We start from the raw sequence: 22,299 nt of genomic DNA on the forward strand, positions 1-22,299 counted from the left end.
AGCATCGACCATCGCCAGGGGACCTTTCTCCACCGACCAACAGCAAGCTCGGCGAGGAGGAGGAAAGCGCACAGCAGGCAACCCCCACCGCCGCAGCGAAGGCAGAAGAAGAAGAAGAAGTAGAAGGGCCAGGCCACACCAACGACATGGAAGAAGTGCATCCCGTGGAGGCCTTAAAAGAAGCCGCGGAAGAATGGGACGTAGCCACCAACGACGACGCCATGGAGATGGAGGCGGAGAAGAAGAACAACAAGAAAGAAGAGACGCTCGAACCCAAGGAACCGAACGACGCGATCGTCGAGGAAAGGGGCAACGAGGTAAACGGAGAGGAAGAGGCGCACGAGGAGGAGAAGGAGGAGGACGGAGCCCGTGACAAGGAGACGGCGACGGATCGACGCAGCGAGGAGGGCTCTGATGTCGCTGACCGCCGAGAGCCCCGAGACGGCGAGGAAGACGCCAAAGAGCCACGCCCAGAAGAGAAGACAGAGGTGACGCGGAATGACAAGGTGGGCGACGTCGGTACCGCCACGGAGGTGTACGACCTGGTCGAGATCGTGATCCAGGACGAGACCCTGGGCCGGGACCTGAAAGCGGGCGAAGTGGTGATCGACGAGGTCATCGAGGAGGAGTCCGTGGTGGCAGGGAAATCGCCCGTCGCCGACGACCTTCCTGCGGCGGTCAAGCTCGAAGAGAAGGAGGGAGGCACTCCCTCGTCCCGAAGCTGGCGGGGACAGTCGTGGTTGAAGAGTTCTACCCTGTAGACGAAGCCAGGCACGAACCTTCCCCCAACGCGCTCCACCTCCCATTCCTCTCCTCGTCATGCCGCCTCTGCAGCCGGAACCTTGCGGGCTGACGTCGCATCGACGTATTGTGGTCACAGTGCTGCGCAAGTAGAACAGTACCTCCGTCAAGCATTCGCAGAGGCCGAGAAACGGTCGTTATCCCCCCCCCCAAAACCGCCCAACCACAAGGAACCCCACCTCACACGCCCCCCCTCTTCCGGGTCTCCAAAGAAGGACAAGAAGAGTAAGCGGGCCAGCCAAAGCGCCGCCAGCCGAAAGCGGAAGAAGATGGACGACGAGGGCGAGGACAAGAAGTCGAAGAGCAAGAAGAAGAGGACAAGCAGCAGCAGCGCCAAGAAGAAGGGCGGCAGGTCGACACGAGACGAAAAGAAGAGGAAGCAGAAGAGGGACAGCAAGTCGTCGTCGGCGAAGAAGCGAAGCGCGAGCAAGAAGGACGAGAAGGAAAAGAAGGAGGGCAAGCGCGTGAAGGGCGACTACTATTCCTCATCGGAACTGGACAGCGAGGAGGGCGACGTGGACATGGACCTGCTCATGAACTGGCAGGCCCCGCCCAAGGAGGGAGAAGAGCAGCCGCAGCGAGCAGAGGTCGAGAAGTCGACAAAGAGCGAAAGCGACGACAGCGAGCAGGAGAAGGAAAAGAAAAAGAAAAAGAAAGGGCGGAAGCGCGAAAGGAAGGAAAAGAAGGCGAAGAGAGCCTCGCGGAAGTCGAAGAGGGACGCATCTGGGGAGGATGAGGAGGAAGAAGAGAAGACCAAGCGGAGACGAAGCAGCGGCGGCGACGCCGAGGAACTCGGTGCCATGTCGACGGAGGAAGCCGGCGGCCCGCTGGAGGCGGAGGAGCTGGAAAGCGACATGAGCGGAGAGGAGGAGGAGGAAGACGACGGCGGCGTCACCTTCGAGGTGTCACCGCTCAAGCGCCCGCCAGGGATGAGGCGAAGAACGCGGAGGATTCGAAGAAGGAGCCGCCAGGCCAGGGAAGCCAAGGACAGGAGCGAGAGCGAGAGCGAAAACGAGGGGAGATCGAGCAACGAAGAGGAGGAAGGAGAGGAGAAGAGCAGGAAGCGCGAGGAGGGTAGGGAGGTGCGACGAAGTAGGCGAAGGCGGGGACGGAGTCGAAGCGGAAGTGTTGAGGAAGCCGAGGAGAGGGAAAGAGACAACAAGGAGCGCAGGCAGCGGGAGTGGGAAGAGGAGGAGGAACAGGACAGGGAGAGGCGGAGGGCGTCGAAGAAGCCCAAGGAATGGGACGCCCTCGAGCGCAAGGAGGTACGCGCAGCCTAAGCCCCTCCCCCATCCACTTTCCACCCTCCCTAACCACGACGGCACACATGAGCTGATACCAATGCTGTGTTATAGGGGTGGGACAGAGAAAAGGTCTGGTCGGAGATTCAGGACACGCAGTACGTCGCCCTCTCGTTTGGTTCGCTCCCCCGCGCTCTCTTCGGTATTGACGTGATCTTCCTCCCTGTGTTCAGGTGGGAGAGGGAACCGGAGAAGAGGGTCGAGGAGCCCATCTACGTCCCGTCTGCGCAGCCACAGAAGAGGGTCTCGAAATTCGGAGCCAAGATGAAGTCCAAGCTGCCCCCCGTCGAGCCGCCTCCGCGGGTACGGCGAAGCATTGATGAAGCTTTGCTTTCAGCCGCGATCACCTGTTTAATCGCAAACATACCCCACTAGGAGCCAACTCCACCCAGAGCGGCGACTCCCCCGCGGTCGAGCGCGCCCTCGTCACCTCACCGCGAGTCCTACAGCGTAAGCACCACGTCATCAACTCTGCCGCCCGCTACGCCGCCGAGCGCTGGTCTCTCGGGAGCAGCTGCTCCCTATCAGCCCCTCCAGACTCCGCCCTTCGGCATGCCCAACTTTGCCGGCGTTGCGCGTCCGCCGGTGCCCTACTCCGTGCAGGCGGCCATCGCCGCGCAACAGCGTGCGCAACAGTTCGCGTTCCCACCGCAGCTCTCGCAGCAGGGAATCGCGCACATCCTTCAGCAACAGCAAATGCAGCGAATCCAGCAGCAGCAGCAGCCAACGCAACAACCAATGACACCCGAGGCCGCCCAGTTTCTTCTCGCGCGGCAGCAAGCCGGCTTGCTTACGCCCCAGGCTCAAGCCCAGCAGGCGCCGGCCAGCACAGCCAAGGTATCTCTCTTTGTCGCTTCCTCCGTCTCGAGGGAGCAAGGCCCTAATGCTGGATGTGCAGGCTCCCGAAGTTGCCACGACGTCGCCGCCGCACGGCAGCGATCGTCGGGACAGAGACGACAGCAGGGACCGCGACAGGAGCAGGGACCGAGGCCGCGAATCGCGAAGGAGCCGGAGGGACAGCAGGGACCGCGACAGGAAGAGGGACAGCCGGAGCCGGAGCCGGAGCCGCAGCAGGGATCGCAGGCGTCGAAGCAGAAGCAGCAGCAGCAGCCGCAGCAGGAGCAGGAGCAGGGATCGCGGCAGGGACAGGGGCAGGGGCTGGAGTCGAAGGGACAGGAGCCGGAGCCGGAGCAGAAGCAGGGATCGCAGCAGGGAGCGGTCTGACTACGACCGAAGGCGTGGCCGGAGCCGAAGTCGGAGCCGAAGCCGCGAGAGGGAGCGCCAACGAGAGCGAGAGCGGAGAAGGACTCCGCCGCCTTACCACCACCAGCAGCCACCGCGGCCTGCGGCTCCGTCGAACTTCTCCACCTCTTCCATGCCTCCTTCGGCCGTGCCCCCGGCCGCACAGCTTACCCCGCAGGCCGCGGCCGCCATCGCAGCTGCCAACGCTGCCGCTGCCCTCCACCGAGCGCCCGCGGCCTTCCCTTATCCGAACGCTCTGCCCATGTCGGCCAGGGTTCCGCCGTTCATGATGGGCTACCCGGGCGTGATGCCAACAGCGGCGGGTGTCCGCCCCAATGCGACGCCACCACAGGCGGGCCTCTTGCCGTCGCTGCTCACGCAAGTGCAGGCGGCCTCGGCCAGCAGCGTCGGCAACGCCTACCAGCCCCAGTTCCCAACGACGCCCATGTCCGCCAACACCGCCGCTACCACTCCTACGCCCGCCGTGTCATCACAAATCGACAACGACCAGCAGATGCAGCAGCGGGAGAAGCGGGAGGCGGAAGAGCGGGAACGGCGCGCGGCCGAGGAGAAGGAGACCAAGCGCCGGGAGGCGGAAGAGAAAGAACGCAAGCGCAGGGAGGCGGCGAAAAAGGTAACACCTTCTCCTTCACCTCTGGGCTGCTTGCGGTCGTGACTTGTTGTTAATGATGTCATCACTGTGTGCCATCGTCATGCGCAGGAGGAAGACCCCAAGGCCAAGGAAGAGCGGGAAGCGCGGGAGAAGAAGAAGCGGAAGGAGCTCAAGGCCAAGATATCGAAGCTGATCATCCAGTGTCTCGAGTACTACTACAAGCAGAAGCGCATCGCCTCCAAGGTTCGTCTCGCGGCTCACAAACAGCCACCACACACCACGCACACCCGAATCCTCACCGTGGGAAACAACAGGAGGACTTCAAGTACCTGTCGCGTACCTGGACGCACAAGGTCATGGAGAAGGGCAAGGGCGAGTTCAACGCCGACAAGATCAGGAAGTTCGTGCACAACTACTTCCAGACCAACCCGGGCGTGTACAAGCGCAAGGAGGGTGAGGCTGAGCGAGGCCACAAGAAGTCGCGATCTGGCGCGGGCCAAGGTGTGTAGGAAAACAAAGAAAATAATGCAATTTAAATTGAAAACCGCCGAATATTTCCGATAAGACGAAACAAATTGTTTACGTTTTGAAACCACTGTTGAAAGATTCCGCCACATCATTCGCCTTTTGATCTGCCAATCGAATGCATAGGCCCCACTCGCCACATCACCAGTCTCGCTACCCTTCGCCTCCCTCCAGCTCTGGGTACTACTCCTTCTATCAAGTGCCCGCCTTCTTCGTGCCCCCCCCCAACAGTCTGGTTCGAGCACTACTTACGCATGGGGCGCTGCGCATTGAGTAGTTATGGGCAGCAACAGCCGCGGGGCGGTGGGCAGCAACCGTACTTGGCCTACGCTCGCCAGGCGCCATCACCCTTCCTCATGCCCTACCAACAGCTCCTCGACGCCGAGAAGCAAGTGCGCACTCATCAATGTGGTGTGCGTGGGCGTGCACTCATACCGCTCGTCGTGGTTGGTGGACCGCTTGTAGGTGCTGCGACTCAACGACGATCGGCGAGTGAGGGAGGCTCGCATGGGAGATGTGGAGGAAGCCATCACCAACGCCGAGTTCCGGCTCAACAAGCGCGAGACGGCCATCGCCGCCATCGAGGCCAGGGTATGTGGTCGATCGCTCTGGCCTCTATGATCTGCAGACGTCGGCGTTGCCTCCGACGCTCACCCTTCTCATCCCGCGCTGCAGGTGATGCGAATAGAGGAGACCATGGCCGCCATCTCTTCTGGCACCCTGCTCGATCCCAACACGCCGCTAACCTCACAACAGTGAAAGTAGTTGTAACGATGATGTGTTTCACCACTCCTCCTCGCCCACTTCTCTCCGGCCTGGGTGCGAGATTGTATTTTGCCTCCGTATGCAGCACAGTGAGGGAGCGGCGGGGTTGGTGGGGCTGGCCGAGGTGCAGGAGGCGGCAAAGCGTATAGAGGGGAAGGCCATGAGTAGAAAAATAGTTCTACAGAGTGAACGAGTGCTTCAAGTTAAATGAGGCCTACTCATTTTCATTGCATCCCCGAACCGTAGCCCTATGGCAAACTCTCGACGCCCTCACGAACGGATGCAATCTCTTCTTCAAATGCGAAAATCTTCAAAGGGTTCCGTATCCCCCCCCCCAACTTCGCATCGGCACTACTCTCATGAGAATAGTGGTGGAGTAATAAGCGAATCATGCTCTCATGTGCAGGTCGGAGCATTCAAGATTAGAGGCGCTTGCAACGCCGTGTTCAAACTGACAGACGAAGAAGCCCGCAAAGGCGTAGTGACCCACAGCAGCGGCAACCATGCCCAAGGTAGGTGCCCTCGCCCGCGACTACGTTGCCCCATCACGTCCGGAGGGGACAGCTCACACGACACCGGTGTGGCTGCAGCGCTGGCACTCGCGGCAAAGCTGCGCGGCATTCCCGCCTACATCGTGATGCCTCTCTCGGCCCCGGCCGTCAAGAAGCGTGGCGTGCTGGGCTACGGCGCTCAAGTCATCGACTGCCCCACTGTCGAGTCCCGGCAGCCCACAGGTACTCTCCTCTCTTTGTCTTTCTATAAGGATGCGCGTGCCGTGTGTGTGCATGTGTTCTGAGGAAGTTATGAGCAAGGGAGAAAGCTGTTCTTTTTCCCACTCTCAAGCTTGTGTGCGTGGTTGAGGTATAAATGGGCGGTGCCCACAACACGGAGAGGCATCTTCTCGGCCTTCGTGGCTAAGATCAAGTGTAGTATCTGTTCTTATCAGCTTAATCTCTGGTAGTGAGGCCAATGTGCCTCACGACTCAAGATTAGACTTATTTCTTGTGGGCGCCCTGGCACCAAGTCCCCTGCAGCTGTGCTGTGGGGCGGTCCAGGGAGCAGCGATCGGCTTCACACTGCACACCAGTGAAGTTTTTTAAACGGTCCACCCTCCTCTCAAACTCAAGACAAATGATCGGACAAGCAAGTGGTGTCTGTGAGCGCCTATCTTCTAGGCTAGCGGAGCTGGAATTTATTTTTAAACATCTTAACATCACGTGCATCTTCACGCTGAACGTCGTTCTCATTGTGGTGATCTGTTCGTGCGAGCAGCCGATCGAATTGTGGCAGAGACCGGTGCAGTTTTCATCCATCCGTACAACAATCCGGTACCACTCGGATCTACGCCAACTCTCTCTCGCACTCTCTCACACACATCGTGCGGCACCACATGTGTAGGATGTCATCGCTGGCCAGGCCACGATCGCCCTGGAAGCCCTCGAGCAGGTGGCAGATCTCGATGCAATCATCACCCCTGTGGGCGGCGGCGGTATGGTACGGACAACACGCGACCGTGTTTCACTCTCATTTGTGGTGGGCTAGCTGCCTCATTCGTTTGAGCGCTCCCTCCCAGATGTCGGGCGTAGCGATTGCAGCCAAGGCTCTCAAGCCTGGCATCAAAGTCTTTGGTGCCGAGCCCAAGGATGCCGACGATGCCTACCGGTGAGTCGACTCCCGGCCACCATTCAATAGCCTGACAGAGCTGCACAAGCGCTCACACGACACACGCACCAAACTCGCACCTTACGCGCAGATCGAAGGAAGCCGGCGAGCTGTTGCCCCAAACCGGCACTTCGACGATTGCTGATGGACTGCGGACGGGGCTCGGCAGCCTGACGTGGCCCGTCGTCCGGGACCTCGTCGACGCCATCTACACTGTTTCCGAAGAGGAGATCAAAGCTGCCATGAGGTACGATGGACCCATGCTTCCCATTCCATCTTCCTCCTTGTTGCCTGCGCGGCGCACCGCCAACACGACCAGCGGGGATTGGTGGCGCAGGCTCGTGTGGGAGCGGATGAAGCTGGTGGTGGAGCCCAGCGGGGCTGTTTCGCTGGCGGCGGTGCTGAGCGAGGACTTCCGCAAGGCCAATCCCGACGTGCGACGGATATGCGTGGTCTTCTCCGGCGGCAACGTCGACCTCGACGCCTGGCGCTGGTAAGGCGGAGGTATGTGCGTGTTGTTTCTCATCAGACTGCCAACAACCGTTCATTTTCCACCACCAAATAATTGGTACGAGAGCAAGTCCAGGTCGCCCCGAGTGTATGGTCCACAATGCTGCATGTAATGGTATGGCCCCTCTTATTTGCTGGCTTTAATTGGACATGGCAAACGGGTTACCTTTCAGGTTTTGGTTGCCAGTTAACGGTCGTTTCCCCAGATACCAGGTACCAAAATGCGCGCTACCAATGATGACTCAGAGCCACGCGCGCCCGTTCGTTCGAGACAACACGAGTCGTGCCCTTCCACTCCCTCTCGAGCCACCTTGGAAGTGAAGAGAGCCGACACACGGGAGGAGAAGGAGATCTCACTTGAAGCTTAGGTCTCGGTTCGACTCCAACGTCGACAGCTGAACGAAAAAAGAAGAAGAGAGAGACCAACGTCAGCGGCGACACCACCTCTTCTTCGTTCCAACATCAGCGACATCTAAAATCATAGATATCGAGGAGCTCAGGTCAAGAAGAAAAGAAAATGGCCCAGAGAGACCCCACGACGGACGAGCAGTATGTGAAGAATCTCGAGAAGGAGGTGCAACTCCTGCGGATGCTCAAGGACCTCGAGATTAAGCGGAACGCGGGCCAGGCCCTTGGGGGGGCGCCCGTGATGACGTCAGCCGCCGCCCCCAACCCGCGGCTGGGCCACGTCGCCCAGCTGCGGCGCGGGCCTCGCGGCAAGAGCGAGAGCTTCTACGTAGTGCGCACCAGCAGCGGCAGCGGCGGCGGCGCCATCGACCCGCTGGCCAAGCGCGACGGCTATCGCGGCGCGGTCGCTGCGACGGCGCCCGGGGCCGACCGATGGGGCGTACGCAGCGACAAGGAGGTGCGCACCTCGCGCTTCGACAAGGCCGACGGCCGCGGCAGGGACCAAGGCGACGACGACGACCGCCAGAAGCGCGGGAACAGCCTCGAGCGCAAGGCGGGCCGCGGTGGGCATGGTGGAGGCGACCGCGGTGGGCGGGACATGGAGCGGGACCGCGACAGGGAGCGGGAGAGGGATCGCGGCGGAAGGGACCGCGAGGAGCGCCGCCCGCGGCCGCCGGACCGCCGCAACACGACCATGAGCCTGGGCGACTACATGAACCCGAAGGACAAGGCCGCCCAGCGCGGTGGCGGCGGCGGCGGCGGCGTGCCGGCCAGGTCCCAGTGCACCCCGCTCACCAACCTACTGGAGGAGACCCCGGCCGAGAGCCTCGCCACCGAGCTCATCATCGTCGAGTCGTCTGAGTCCGTCGAGACCGCCCTCCAGGTACACACTCTCACACTCTAGCTATACGGTCATTCCACTCATCATCATGCACACACGCACATGCGCCTGCCACACGCAGCTCTTGGGCGAGTTCCGCTTCACGTCGCTCCCGGTGCGGACCAACGACGGCCGAATGGACAAAATGATCGACATCTACGACGTCAGTACGTTGCGCCCCACGGCGACGCGTGGCCCAGTCTCTGTCTTTCCTCCTCGGGGGCCACTTACCTCGATGAGTTGCGCGCGTGTGTGTGTCGTCTGTGGCAGTCGCCTATCTCCTGACGCGGGCACTGCAGGCGTCCAAAGAGGATCTGCTCTCCAAGATGGGCGAAATCATGACCCAACACACCGTGCACGACGTGCTCAACAGTGCGCCTCGCCCTCTCTTGCAGTTGAACTGTGACACACACGGTATACACGACACACATGGCCTTACATCTTTCTATTGGGGAGCAGGCATCTCCAAGTACAAGCCGTCGTGGCAGCAGTGCGGCGTCGGTTCCCGCGATCCGCTGGCCTCGATCGTCAAGGTCCTCAGCAAGGAGATCCAGCAGTTCCCCCTGGGGCCGAGCGGGCACGACGGCAAGGTCATCAAGCAAAGCTCCCTGCTGTGGTTCCTCAAGCAGAACTCGAGGAGGTACATCAACACCCTGCGCGGCACCAGTGTCAACTACCTCAGGTACGCCCCCCCCCACGCCATCTCAACACACGCACACGACACGACACGCACGACGCACAACACGCAACACACGACACACGACACAGGACACGACACACACGAACTCACACTCTCTTCCCGGTGAACGCCAGGTACCTGACGACCAATTCGACGATGGCGCCCAAGAATACAAAGGTGGTGGAGCTCCTCACGCTGATGGTCAAGAAGAAGTGCCCCATGGTGGCCATCACCGACAACTCGGGGGCTCTCCTCACCACCTTCAGCTTCTCCTGTCTGCGGGTACGCCATCTATCCAGCAGCAACGCAACGCAACGCAGCAGTAACGGTTTGCATACATTCTTTCTTGGTGCAGGGTTTGAACCGCCACAACTGCTCCACCTTGGACATGAACGTGTTCGAGTTCTTTGAGCTCACCAAGGTACAGCAGTGCCCACCCCAAAGCTCTTGGGTCCAACACAAACTAACAACGCGTCACAATGACCACACACACCACACACACACACCAGCAACCGGTCCCGGTTCCCGTCTTCTGCGTGCCCAACACGTCGGTGGACACGGTGATCGAGCTCATGAACGAGAAGCAGGGGGAGAACGGCGTGTGGGTCATCAACGAGAACAAGCCCGCTCGAGATGCTCCACTGTACAGACCTCATTCGGTTCCTCCTCCTCAAGGAGAAGAAGCAGCGCGAAGACCTCGAAGAGAAGGACCAGTACCTCGAGTGGGACCGTACGCGCCCCCCGTTCTATTTCTGTGAAATGCCACGTCATCAGCCCACACACCCCCTTATGACGTGGCAGGGCGAGGCCCCAAAGCCAACACGGTGATTCCCAACTACGCCGACGACCGGGACAACGACCGCAGGGACCGCCGGAGCAGGAGCCGGGAGCGCAGCCGCGGGGCTGCGAACAATCGGGGCCGCCGGAGCAGGAGCAGGAGTAGGAGCCGCACGCGCAGCTGCAGTCGCAGCTCGAGCCGCGGCCGCCGATCAAGGCGCACCCCGAGCCGGAGCCGGAGCCGCACGCGCAGCCGGAGCCGCAGCCCGCGGGATCGAGGCAGGCGCGACCGGCGAAGCCGGAGCCGCAGCCCGCGCAGGAGCCGCAGCCGCAGCAGGGAGAGGCGAGGCCCAGGCAGGCGGCAGTACGGCGATAGCGACAGCGACGACGACCTGGCACCCAACATCCGGAGCGGTGGTGGTGGCCCGGCGCCGAGGCGCGGCTCGATGCGCAGGGGGCGTGACGCGGACGGCGGCTTCGAGGACGGGCACTACGACGACCGCGACGACGAGGGCGCCGGCGGCCGCAGGCGCGCACCGTCGAGCTTGAACAATAACAATAACAACAGCGAGGAGACGACGACCAGTGGTACGGTGTACCTGACCCACCAGGGCTGGATGTGCAAGAGGAGCCCCGCCTTCCACAAGAAGTGGCAGAGGAGGTGGTTCGAACTGCGCGGCAACGTGCTCGTCTACTTCCGTGACGTCAAGGTGCCTCTTTCTCTCTCGTGCGCGTGTGCGGTGATGCGTGTGTGTCGTGTGTCGAGGTGCGTGTGTGCAATAAACTAACGACGAACGGCCGATACACAGGACAAGTCGGAGGCGTGTGGATCGATCATGCTCAACAACCACTTCGAGGTGGTCGACGGCCAGGACAACGAGTTTGCGCTCAAGATGATGAAGAGGACCTACATCCTCCAGGTACGCTGCTTCCTACTTTCTGCTTGCCCTGGCCAAGCCCCCGCACCACTCACACATGTTGTGTGGTCATTACCCAGGCCCCAACTGAAAAGGAGAAGACCGACTGGATGAACATCCTGCAGCGCGCCAAGCAGCTGCCCGAGCCTTGAGCTCACTCCACTTAGGAAGAACGGAGACCTGGAGAACTACCTACATCCCTGTTTATTCATCATTCATTGTATCGCACAAAAACCGGCTCCTTTCCACCGAAAACTATTCCTGGCTCTAACTGTAGTCTCGATGAAAGCTGGCCCAACAACCGGCCGCACCCAGCGCGAGAGAACCAAAGTCATCGCCCCCTCGCCAGGCCAACACTCAACACAACTCGAGCAGCCAACATGTCGCAGCAGCAGAAGCCCAAGAGCTCCATCCAGCCCATCCAGGACGTCCTCGACAAGGGCGTTGAGCTCGGTGGTGCGTGGCCCCTGCCTCTCCTCTTGTGATGTCCTGCACAGGGAGTTGATGATAGTGCACAGTGCCCAAGGATGCAGTGAATCCGGATATGAAAGTGGACTTGTCCCAGGGCCGGGCGTTCCCAGCCAACCGGGGCAAGAAGGGGGGGATGAAGAAGTACGATGCAAGGCTCAACATGCACCCCGAGAAGGACACCATCAAATATCGCAAGGGACCCGATGACAACAAGAAGTACAAGGGCAGGGAAGACCTCTTTGCCAATCAGGAGTGAGAGGCCAATAAAGCTCGCCAATGGAATGTGCAAGAGGGTGAGGCTGTTCAACGACTCTTCTTTACAAAACGCAGGAGTGCGGCTCACGACGAACGTCGCAGCGTACGCGCAGTGGAACCCTTCCTTCTTCGTCATCACGACATGTGTCGCGTGAGGCTCAACTCTTGGCCCTCAAAACCGCCTCTGTGCGGCAGAGGCCTTGTGCAGCTACGCCGCCGAGGCAATAAATAGTCCAGGGATGGTGGCCGGGGTCTATGGGTAGGGCAGTGGCCTACGGCAGGTGGGGCACTCCATCTTGAACTCCTGTGCAATGCCAACCCACACCAAATTAGTTTTGGCTCCTGCGTGTCGTGTGTGCGTTCGTGTGTGGGTGCGCGGTGATGATGGTGACGCGTACCATCCACTGCTCAAGGCAGTTCTGGTGGAAGAGGTGGTTGCATGGCGTCACCATGTAGTCTCGCTGGTTGGGCAGCACCACGCTCATGCAGATGACGCACTCCTTCGACTCGCCTTGCTCGGCGTCAACATGTACAGGCCGTTGGTAGTCGTACTTGTCGGGCAGGAACTGTTGGAGGTGGACGGAGAGAACGTGAGCGTGCCGATCACTGGGAGAGGGAGGGAGCAGATAATAGCGAACACGTACCCGTCGAGGGAGGAACCAGCGAGGACCAAGAAGGTCTTGGGTGAACAAGACGAACACCTGCAGCAGCAGATACCTGATGGTGGCGTGTGCGTGAGCCACACCACTCTTCGTACTCTTGAACGAAAGAGGAGGAACGTACGCGGCCAGCCAGGAAAGAAGGTTGTAGTTGGGCTGCACGTGAAGGAAGTTGTACGGACAGCCGTAGAAGTCTGCAAGTGTGGAACGGCGAGAATGAGCTATTCGGGGCATACGGTGCCTCGCAGGGCAGTCACAAGGACGGAGGAAGAACGTACACATGGGGATACACAACCGCGTGAGGGTCATTCCGACCACATACTTCTTGAGCAGTGCATTGCGATGGAACTATAACATGAAGAAAAAATGACGGAAGAGACATGGGCACACACTCGGTAAGACGCCGCGCAGTAAACATAGTTGGTTGGTTTATCGTGGGGTAGGTGTGAGTACCTGGGTGGCGTTGCAGAAGATCTGGGGGATCCAAATGGAGTAGAGCATGAAGAGACCCAAGTAAAACATGCCGTGGAAGTAATACACCACCACGAAGCCGGTGAAGATGACAGTGTCTGCACGGCATCATTGGAAATTGAAGGAGAGATGAGGACCCCAACGCGCGTGCACCGGGGACCGGGGGGGGGAACGTACAGAAGCGAATATAGAGTTGGCCGAGCTTCCGCCTCACTGCCCGCCATCCAGCGGCGAACGTCTCGGGGTTGCGGGCCTTGAAGATGAGAAGGAGATAGCGCATCTCGAAGATGGAGAAGAGAACGAATTTGAAGAACGCGGCCGTGGCGTAGGGATTAAATACAGATTCTGTGTTCACAACAAGTTTAAAGAGATGGGTGAGTGCCCCATCAGCTAGTGGATATGCGCCCAGAGAAGAGAGAGAGAGAGCAGCAGCAGCAGCAGCAGCAGCAGCCAGCGACTACGCACCGATTACGATGCCAGCGGTGAGATGGATGAGGCAGAGGTAGGAGTCCATCACCGCTTGAGCGCCGATGGTCAGTAGCGACACCTTTGCAACTCCCTGTAAGTGCACAAGATGGACCAATTAATTAAGAACAATACGAGTTCAAATGCAAGAGAAGCGGGAGGGTCGATGAGCATGGCTCGCGCGACTACGTACCGACTGTGTGTTGGTGGCTTCCATTTGCTTAATGAGCAGGAGGATCTGAATGCAGGTGACGAAGGTGACCATGATGACGTAGTTGGTGGCCTTCCGGTAGTAGGTGTCGAATTGGATGGAGGACACCTCAGCCACGAGCACGGAATCGCAGTTGGGACTGTGCATGATGCCCTTCACGTCCATGATCGGCTTCGCCGCATCGTCGTCATCTGGAGGGGAGACAGCCCAGATAGAAAGAAGGATAGGAAGAAGCGTGAGCGGTAGTTCAAGTCATCCATCTGATGTTCAGCTTGGGTTGACACTACAGTACCTCCGTTCCTCGTGGCCTTGTCGAGCTGGAACGGTGACGGCTTGGCTTTGAACAGTATTTGGAAGTAGCACTGATTCATCCCGGCAGCCGCCGCGCTGGAATTGGTCGCTGCTCATCCCGATCGGTCAGCAAGAGAGGTATACGGGTGGGGAGCTGAGAGTGGCAGAGGAGGCACGGAGGGCTTACCGGCAAGAAGCTTGGGAATGCTGCCAGCTTGGGCGATAGCGTCGTGCACGGTGCTATCGTTCTTCAGCGTGAGCATGAAGTCTTGAATGATGGGCGATGCACCACTGACAGAACAGAGAGCTCATTAGCACTGACTCGATGTAGGCATCATGGGGTGAAGCGCTGGAAGAGAAGGAAGGGGCCAAATACTGCTTGGAGTGTACGGGATTGGCGATGAGGAAGAGATCGCCAGGGTTCCAGAAGTACAGCCCCTGCAGTACGAAGTGCTGCGTCTTGTCCGTTGTCCAGATGCCATTGCGCAGCACCATCTCGCCCTGTGTGCACGCGAGCCCGCGCAAAGAAAAGGGGGAGTGGCGTGAGCAAACCGAGCCTGGCGCCAGCAGCTCGTGCTCAGGTACCTGAACGACGTCGATGTTGGTAAGAGGCGTGGGCTTGTTGACGATCTGGAAGAGCAGATGACCAGATCTTTCGGTGAATTCGAACATAAGCTTGGGTCCTGGCCCCTCTTGTTTGCCGGACGTGGCGTGGGCAGCGTCATCTTCCGGCTGCCCGTCTTCTTGTGTTGGCTTTCTATCGACATTGCTCTCCCACACGCCTAATGAACAGGCTCTTGAGAAGCTGCATCCACAGAGATGGAGGATGCATCACGCGTACCTTTGTAGAAGTCGGAAATGTTCCGTGGCGGCCTGAAGTTAAAGATGTTGGAGTAGTTGAGGCTATGTTGCTGGTGCTCGATGATTTCCAGAAAATCCGAAGGGGTCTGATGGGTCGAAGCTTATCGTTAATTACGAATTTGGGGGGGGGGTGTGATGGTGAGACGCACGTCAGGTGGAGGTGATTCGCCCGAAGGCACACAGAAGGCGATAGAGGAGAGGTAGGCAAGGCAGAGTATGAGGAGCAGAGGTCTGCAGACTGATCGGATGTGTTCTATCATTTTTTTTTCCTTGTTATCTATTTATCTGTGTATCTATCTGTTTGGATGAGCAAATTTGTTCACACCCCTGTGCAGCTTGTTGATGCGAACAAGGCCAAGCGTGACTGTTGTAATGCAGAGAATCCTTGCAGATAAACAATTTGTGCAATCTGGGCGAAAGTGTGAGAAAGAAAAGTCTGCGGATGTGACGTGGCCGCACGCCTTCCCACGCCCGACCATCGTGCCCACGCCACGTCGGCTTGTGGTAAGGTGCAAGTTTGTTTAGTTGAGAGTGCTGGCCCAAGGCTGCATCACGCGTTGGGGCGGGTAGCGAGAACGCTGGAGAAGAAGCCTCTCACCCCGTCCTCCACGATGTCGAACACCACTTCGAAGGACGGATGGCCGTAGTAGGGGTCTGGCACGTCCTCGCCTCGGTGCTGTTCGCTGTGTGCTAGCAGGAGCGAGAGCTTGTGGGCGTGCTCTGGTGGGCACTTGCGCTTGAGGTCGCGTAGGTTGGAGGCGTCCATCGCCACGATGTAGTCGAACTCGTCGAAGTCGCTCTTCCTCACCTTCCGTGCGCGGTGGTCCGTGATGTCGATGCCACGCTTGCGCGCGACGGCGACAGAGCCGTGGTGCGCCGTGTCTCCGGCGTGATGGTCGCACGTGCCGGCGGAGTCGACCACCACCTTGAGTGACCTCTCCTGCTGCGCGGCCATTTTCTTGCCCACACCGTAGGCCAGGGGCGACCTGCATATGTTGCCCAAACACACAAACAGCACCTTCACCTCGCCCATCTTCTTCCTCGTCGAATAGCAAAAAAAACCCCCAACTTTCTTTTCTTCATGTTTTCTTTTCAGTATCTCACTTTTCAAGCATTTCGTACTTCGAAAGTGAGTTTGGGAAACATAAGTGAAATTGTGGTTAATCCAAAGTTCGTTGAAAGAGGGCGAACGAGGTTGGGCGTGACTTGCTTGGCGCCAACAACGGGAACTCTCACTACACGCCTAGCTGTTGGAATACATTGGATCAAAGTCTGGATTCTGAGCGGGGGTATGAAGCTACTCTCGTCGTTCATCATTCCCGAGGCCGTCGTGCGCAATCCACACGCGTCCCTCTTCGTGCTATTCATTTCTGCATTCACACTGTTCGCGCTTACGGGCGAGGACAACGACCTCATTCGACCAAGGCGAAAGAAATCACTCTTCAAGCGTATCTTCCATGTCTTTGGTGAAGATGAGAGCCCTACACTCGACGTGCAGGTACGGCACCGCCACGCCCCCTCCGGCACTCGATGTTAATATAATATTGTGAACATTACAGGGCGTAGTAGAGGGCACGGCTTTGGCGGCAATGGCCGAGGAGCAAGATCCCGCTGCCATTCAAGAGGCACTGGAGAAGCTGGTCAAGCAGCTGGAGCAAGAACTGTGCAACGAAAGGCAGGACAAGGAGCGAATGCACGAAAGCATGAAGGTGCGCTACATCTCACAGATTATTAAAAATTCTCGCCAATTAATTTATGCTTTTTTGAACAGAAAGAAGAGATGCTGCGACAAGAAGCCGAGGAGGACCTGGAATTGGTGAAGCAAGAGTTGAATCGCCAGGTCCAGCTCTACCGGGTCCACATGCGAGAAGAGCGGGAGAAGGTGATCGCGTTGGAGAAGGAGCTGCAGGGCCAGTCAATCCACACACAACAGCTCGAAGCGATGCTCCAGCTACGCGACGGGCAAATCGAGGAGCTCGAGGAGTCTCTTCGGCAAGCGGCCGACCAGGAGAAGGGGCGCAGCGCAACTCAGCTTAACGGAGAAGGCAGCGGATCGCCATCGCCCAACTCCTCCCGGAGTGCAGACAAGAAGCGAGTATTCACCATCATGTAGAGGGCCATCGCCATCAGCAAACCTCTCCCGACCGAGTCGACGTTTCTCAACAGCCCAACGTCACTCGCCACAGGCACCTTCCCGGATAGCGAACTCGGCCTGTGTCGCTACGTCCCCCATTCTCTTCTTCTCATTCTCCTCTCTCTCTCTCTCGCGTTCACAGCCATTGACCTTGCCGCTCTGGCTCGTGTTTCCTTCCTGTCTCTCTTTCTGTCCGGTCATCCTGCTCAACACGTTCCTGGTGGTGCTTTGGTGTTGTAAATAAATCACAGGCCTGCATCAGCAACGTCGTACCTTCGCCTCCTCCCTTGGTGTGGTGAGATGGTACAGGGGCAAGCACACGCGCGCATGTGTCATTGGATCTCCCTGGCAACTCGTAGTCAGTTGCCATGCAGTTCGGCAGCTAGCTGTGTCGATCATTCACAGCCCAGCAGGAGGAGGGTACCGCTACCACCTCCTCCACCACTTCAGTTGCTTCCGCTGATGGGGTGAAGCACATGGTATGGGGAATAGCTCAGAGGTGCCGGTGTGGTCGGCCCCACGGGCATTTCCACCAGTGGCGATGCCCGGCACGCCCAGATTAGGCGGCCACATTTCGAATTTGGGATCTGCCCGCGCGCAAAAACCAGCACAACGCTAAACCGGAGCAACGAAGCCCAGCAACGGCCAACAACGGCAAGTAACCATAAACAACCTTCTCTCTCGAGGGTCTCCCCCGGTTCCTCGCCTCCACGCGCTATCTGCATCGAACGGACGCGGAGGGTGAAGTGAGCGGGAGAGATTACACCGCATGGAGAAGGACAGCAGCGGGATCCATGACATTGGGTCCCACACATCTACCACCACCACTACCTCGCCATCGCCATCGCCTTCGTCAAACAATATCAATCTCAATGGGAAGGAGCTTCCGTCGATGATGGAGTTCAAGGAGAAGGACACAGCCAGCGGCAACAACGGGAGGGATAAGAAGAAGCGGGTGTGGAGCATCTTTGGTGGCAAGAAGACCGCCAGGAAGGTGTTTGGCGTCCCACTCGGCGATCTCGAATGCTACGAGAACACCCGAATACCCATCCTCACCGTCCACACCATCGAGTACCTCAAGACCTTCGGTAGGCCCTTCCACGCCCACTCTTTCAATTATTCCCTTATCACCATCATCTTTCCATCATGCCCCCGTCCCACTTTGCTTTCATGGGTTTGGCCGTCTCAATCTCTCTCCTCTCCCTCCCCCCTTCAAGGCCTTGACGCAGAGGGGTTGTTTCGCATCCCCGGATCACAGAAGTTCATCAACGAGATGAAGTTGGAATACGAAAGCAGCGGTACCCTCGCCTCTTTGAGCCTCTCTCTTTCCTCCCCCCCTCCCAATCCTTTTTTATCTTCGTCCCTTGATCAAGAGGCCATCGCCTGTCGTGGCACGAGTGCATGCCTCCTCACCTTTGGCTCTCGCGTTGGCGCGGGTGCATGGTCGCAGGGGGCCGGCAAGGGGTGTACCCGGGATCGGACGTGCACGCCGTGTCGGGCCTGCTCAAGCAGTTTCTGCGGGACCTGCCCGAGCCTCTGCTCACCTACGAGCTCTACCCGCTACTCATCGAAGCGCAGGGTCTGTATTGCATCCATCGTCCTCCCCTATTACCATATCTCCCGCTCACAATCCGAGTCTTGCTCAGTCCAACAAGAGATGGTCGGGCGCCTGTGCGCCCTGCGCGAGAAGCTGAGCCTGCTGCCCGAAGCCAACAGGGATGTGCTCAAGTACCTGCTCGAGTTCCTCACACTGGTACCCCTCGATTTCCCCCGCTTCCACAGCTCACTTTAGCAGATCTGCGACAATCTTGACCTCTTAACCTCTTGCCAGGTGTGTCAACACTCGGAGAACAACAAGATGACATCGATGAACTTGGCGATCACATTTGGACCCCTGATGCTCCAGGTACTCGGTCCAACCCGCTTGTTGCGTAGTTTGCCGCTCTCGTGCGGATGTACCCCGAATGCAAAGGTTTGCTCACCTCGTACCCTGTTTTTTCTTCTCCCCCCCAATCTTCCCACCACCACCAGCCAAAGGAGGCCGATGGGATGAAGCTAATGGAGGAGGCGCCGCACGTCAACCGAATAGTGAAAACTCTGATCGACGAGTATGCGTTTGTGATGAATGTACGCTTCACCCTCACCTTGCGCTGCATGACAAGCGCGAAGTTGCGTCTTTGCCAACTCCCCCCCCTTTCAATATTGCACAACAGGCGGCAGACGTACCGCTGTGCATCATGGAGGAGGACTCGGGGTGGGCCAAGCGGGGATCTAGAAACAAAAAAAGCGCGCGAGCCAGGAGCGACCCCATCCGCACCCCCTTGAGTGCAGCGCGCGGGTACGGCCTCGCGACTCGCGATCGTAGCCCGACCAACTACAGGCAAAGCTAAAGCTGGGTTTTTATTTTTCACCGCAGGACAAAGCCAAACCTTCCGCTTGAACGCGAGGCGTTGAGTGCGAGGTCGGAGGGGCCAACGCAACTCACGTTCCTGTCGAGCATCAGGAGGAAACAAAGTGGAGCCGACGAAGACAACGACGACGACGACGACGAAGAGGAAGAGGTCTCGCAGCGCCGTCAATACGTTGGCGTCGACGAAGCCGCAGGGGATGAGGACAACGAGTCGGGTCTCGGGGGAGGAGAGGAGGAGCGCCCGAGTACGGCAACGAGAGCGCCAGCACCGAGGAGGAAACGTCAGATGACATCATCCGGCCTAAGGTACTCGACTGCTGCGCTACGGCGGCCTACATGTGTACAAAGCAACTGCTGACGCCCTCGTCGTTCGTGTTCCACCTGTCAACTGAACCATCAGGATCGCGCGGTGCTGGGCGCCAAGCGGCTGTCGTGGTCGGTCCTCGATTCTAAGCCGAAGACTTCGCTCAAGCCGTCGCCCAAGGCACCCAAATCGTCCATCACAGAAAGCCAAGCCCTAGGCCCTACGACGTCGTCGGTCGCGCGCATGAAGGCCCTTATCGCCAAGGCCAACGCCGAGAAGGACGTGCAACGGAGCAGGAGGTCCACCTCCGAATTGCAGCCCTCGGCCGATGAGGCCGAGGTGATCGGTGACCACAGCAGCGATGGTGCCGCGGCCGAGCTCGCCACGACCAGCGGAGTAGATGGTGACGGAGCACCGCAGGTGAAGCCGGCCGCGAGCGGCGAGAGGTTCCGCCCGCCGGACTTCACGAAGCGGGGCGCGTCGGCCAACGACCTCCTCACCAAGACCCAGGCCGACGACAGCATGACCCCCGAGCCGGAGCTGAAGCCGCGGCGGGGCGGCTCGCGGCTGTTCGGGCTGACGAAGCACAAGCCGGAGAAGGAGAAGAAGAAGCACGAGCGCAAGGAGCGGCAGCGCGAGAAGAAGGAAGAGCGCGAGCGCGAGAGGGAGCAGGAGAAGGAGGAGATCATCGCCCTGCTCTATGATCGACTGCAACTGTGGCGCGAGCGCGAGAAGATCCCCGAGAACGTGCAGTTCATGAGCATCAAGCAGCTCAAGGCCGAGAAGAAGTGGCTCAAGAAGGAGCTCAACTCGCTCGACAGCAAGGTACCGCTGGCCAGCCCCCCCACTCCACTGGCCCCCGACTTGATTGTAATTGAACTGTGCAGAGGGAGAGGGAAGAGCTGCGAGTGTTGCATTTGCGGCGAAAGGAGCTCTCGTTCTACTTGGAGCGCATGAAGAAGGACAAGACGGGCGCGGCGTTCCTCGTGTCGTCGTCGGCGGCCATTCAGACCTACTCGGCCCTGCTCAAGGACGCGCCACCGTCGGTCGGGCGGCTGCCTTTGCTTGCGCGGACCTCGCCATCACCCCAGAGCTCCTGGAACTACTCACCGCTTTCGCCCAAGTCGTCGCCCGACTTTGGGAGCGCCGCGCAGGCGCTCTCGCCGCCGACCTCGCCGCCGCTCTCGCCATCGGGCTCGCCGCCGAACGCGCGCCGGCAGCAGGGAGGCGGGGGTGAATCCGCGCTCGCCGCGAGCGACGGTGGCGCCACGCTGGCGAAGCGCCACCACAACAGTGACATCGGGTACTACCACTTTCCCCACGCGGTGCCGTCGCCCGCCGCCCCGCTCCGGAGCAGGTTCACTCGCGAAGCCAGCGCCGACACTGGCCTGGCCGCGAAACTCCCCGCCAGGGACGATGGTCACCGGCCTGGTCATGGTACGCGCCCACGACCTCGGCCCCCTCTCCTTCAGTGACCTGCTGGTCTAACCCCTCTTCACTCTCTCCCCCCTCCCAAACAAATCGCAGCTCGCTCGAAATCTTTCATTTTCAGGCAGTCACCGGCGGTGCGAAAGGAGCGCGACAGAGACACTGGTGCCAGTGGAAGCGGGTCTCACATGCTGGCGAAGAGTCGAAAGGGAAGCAAGATCGCTACGATGGGCGACAACATCGCCATCTCGTCGCCGGTGCCGGTCGAAAGGGAGCCGCCACCACTCCATCACCAACCGCCCAAGAGGCGAGAGCAATCGGTGGGCCGGGTCAGCGACAACGCGGCCAAGCGCAAGAGCGGAGACAAACTCGAGGTGGCCACTAAGCGGAGAAGGTACGTTGATAACGCCGGTCAATGTTGATATGGTTAACTGACTGCGGCGTTGTTGCGGGCACACTCTTTCTCCAAATAGTGGGTTTACGGAAGCGGAGACCAATGGGTGCAGCAGGGAAAATTTGGGTGGTACGCCCGCAACCTTGGGGTACCCAACCCTTGGCGAGTGACCTCGTCTTCTAACGATTCGCCCGTCTTTCCTCCCTCCTTCTCCTCCAGAACTGTCGATGTTGCCCAAGCCGGACCACTTCCCGTGTGATCTCACCGACAAGTGGTAGCACACCTTGATTTTTTGTTTTGTTTTGTTTTGTTTTGGAGAGCCAGTTCATCGGCACGTGTGTACAGACAGAAAATAGTAAAGCACGGACACATATTTGAATCATTCGATTCATCAACGTGGGGCACCACCATGACCACCCATGTGGTCATTCGAAAAAGAAACAGCGCCTGTGACGTTTTGTCTGACTTTTGGGCCGCAGGTCAGGTATATTGTCCTTATTAGGATCCCGGTGGTCAGGTGTTGGGTTGGGTGCCCGCAGTGTACCCAAGGCTTGATAGTCGACGACAAGAAGAGAAAAGAGGAAAGAGTGAAAGATTGCACTGTTGCCTTGCCGCAGGAAGACTGACCGAGAGTTGAGGAAGATGAGTGGCGACAGTCTGCTGCGGAGCAAAGTGCTGTTTCTGGCTCTACTACTTCTGCTCATGAGCTTCACTTGCTTCCTCCTATTCCCCGACAACTACCTCAGACTACAAGTACCATTCACCTCTCTTTTCCTCATCTGCAGCTGTGCTCAATCGATTTGTCTGTCGTCTCTGCATCTTTTAGAAGCCGCACCTTTCCCACGACGCTTATGTGCCGCAGCAA

The 22,299-nt window shown here is 59.0% G+C and overlaps 9 protein-coding genes and 1 pseudogene across 9 annotated transcripts; 8 read left to right on the forward strand and 2 right to left on the reverse strand.

Moving 5' to 3' along the window:
- The first annotated feature begins 146 nt into the window (after positions 1-146).
- ACA1_103130 lies at positions 147-3,326 on the forward strand (annotated as a pseudogene).
- A 151-nt stretch (positions 3,327-3,477) lies between these two features.
- On the forward strand, positions 3,478-4,466 carry ACA1_103140 (uncharacterized protein; the record flags this gene model as incomplete). The annotated part of the gene is made up of 3 exons (XM_004332922.1): positions 3,478-3,978; positions 4,066-4,200; positions 4,272-4,466. 3 exons carry the CDS (start codon positions 3,478-3,480, stop codon positions 4,464-4,466), a joined length of 831 nt encoding a protein of 276 aa, XP_004332970.1.
- A 134-nt stretch (positions 4,467-4,600) lies between these two features.
- Positions 4,601-5,241, forward strand: ACA1_103150 (uncharacterized protein; the record flags this gene model as incomplete). The annotated part of the gene is made up of 4 exons (XM_004332923.1): positions 4,601-4,662; positions 4,760-4,874; positions 4,948-5,073; positions 5,158-5,241. The coding sequence occupies 4 exons, from the start codon at positions 4,601-4,603 to the stop codon at positions 5,239-5,241; spliced, it is 387 nt and encodes a 128-aa protein (XP_004332971.1).
- A 509-nt stretch (positions 5,242-5,750) lies between these two features.
- On the forward strand, positions 5,751-7,406 carry ACA1_103160 (serine/threonine dehydratase; the record flags this gene model as incomplete). Its single annotated transcript, XM_004332924.1, has 7 exons — positions 5,751-5,763; positions 5,838-5,981; positions 6,520-6,575; positions 6,646-6,741; positions 6,821-6,909; positions 7,001-7,156; positions 7,247-7,406. The coding sequence occupies 7 exons, from the start codon at positions 5,751-5,753 to the stop codon at positions 7,404-7,406; spliced, it is 714 nt and encodes a 237-aa protein (XP_004332972.1).
- Positions 7,407-7,936: 530 nt separating this feature from the next.
- On the forward strand, positions 7,937-10,329 carry ACA1_103170 (CBS domain containing protein; the record flags this gene model as incomplete). Its single annotated transcript, XM_004332925.1, is given in 10 exon segments — positions 7,937-8,710; positions 8,790-8,874; positions 8,978-9,079; positions 9,167-9,389; positions 9,521-9,668; positions 9,742-9,807; positions 9,896-10,045; positions 10,062-10,116; positions 10,188-10,210; positions 10,252-10,329. The coding sequence occupies 10 exon segments, from the start codon at positions 7,937-7,939 to the stop codon at positions 10,327-10,329; spliced, it is 1,704 nt and encodes a 567-aa protein (XP_004332973.1).
- A 451-nt stretch (positions 10,330-10,780) lies between these two features.
- ACA1_103180 (PH domain containing protein) lies at positions 10,781-11,232 on the forward strand (the record flags this gene model as incomplete). Its single annotated transcript, XM_004332926.1, has 3 exons — positions 10,781-10,873; positions 10,973-11,083; positions 11,161-11,232. 3 exons carry the CDS (start codon positions 10,781-10,783, stop codon positions 11,230-11,232), a joined length of 276 nt encoding a protein of 91 aa, XP_004332974.1.
- An 827-nt stretch (positions 11,233-12,059) lies between these two features.
- Positions 12,060-14,575, reverse strand: ACA1_103190 (zinc finger family protein; the record flags this gene model as incomplete). The annotated part of the gene is made up of 13 exons (XM_004332927.1): positions 12,060-12,110; positions 12,205-12,372; positions 12,451-12,523; positions 12,590-12,659; positions 12,744-12,813; positions 12,919-13,034; positions 13,114-13,281; positions 13,402-13,495; positions 13,664-13,803; positions 13,905-14,012; positions 14,091-14,194; positions 14,280-14,404; positions 14,489-14,575. 13 exons carry the CDS (start codon positions 14,573-14,575, stop codon positions 12,060-12,062), a joined length of 1,374 nt encoding a protein of 457 aa, XP_004332975.1.
- A 710-nt stretch (positions 14,576-15,285) lies between these two features.
- Positions 15,286-15,719, reverse strand: ACA1_103200 (proteintyrosine-phosphatase; the record flags this gene model as incomplete). The annotated part of the gene is made up of 2 exons (XM_004332928.1): positions 15,286-15,309; positions 15,363-15,719. The coding sequence occupies 2 exons, from the start codon at positions 15,717-15,719 to the stop codon at positions 15,286-15,288; spliced, it is 381 nt and encodes a 126-aa protein (XP_004332976.1).
- Positions 15,720-16,055: 336 nt separating this feature from the next.
- Positions 16,056-16,877, forward strand: ACA1_103210 (uncharacterized protein; the record flags this gene model as incomplete). The annotated part of the gene is made up of 3 exons (XM_004332929.1): positions 16,056-16,262; positions 16,324-16,473; positions 16,536-16,877. 3 exons carry the CDS (start codon positions 16,056-16,058, stop codon positions 16,875-16,877), a joined length of 699 nt encoding a protein of 232 aa, XP_004332977.1.
- Positions 16,878-17,793: 916 nt separating this feature from the next.
- On the forward strand, positions 17,794-21,712 carry ACA1_103220 (RhoGAP domain containing protein; the record flags this gene model as incomplete). The annotated part of the gene is made up of 14 exons (XM_004332930.1): positions 17,794-17,986; positions 18,128-18,196; positions 18,349-18,477; positions 18,545-18,651; positions 18,730-18,804; positions 18,930-19,025; positions 19,112-19,236; positions 19,315-19,523; positions 19,544-19,614; positions 19,709-20,437; positions 20,500-21,049; positions 21,140-21,434; positions 21,514-21,563; positions 21,654-21,712. The coding sequence occupies 14 exons, from the start codon at positions 17,794-17,796 to the stop codon at positions 21,710-21,712; spliced, it is 2,757 nt and encodes a 918-aa protein (XP_004332978.1).
- Between the last annotated feature and the right edge of the window lie 587 nt (positions 21,713-22,299).

Source organism: Acanthamoeba castellanii (genome assembly GCF_000313135.1).
Source record: "Acanthamoeba castellanii str. Neff unplaced genomic scaffold scf7180000084653, whole genome shotgun sequence".
Taxonomy (NCBI): domain Eukaryota; phylum Discosea; order Longamoebia; family Acanthamoebidae; genus Acanthamoeba; species Acanthamoeba castellanii.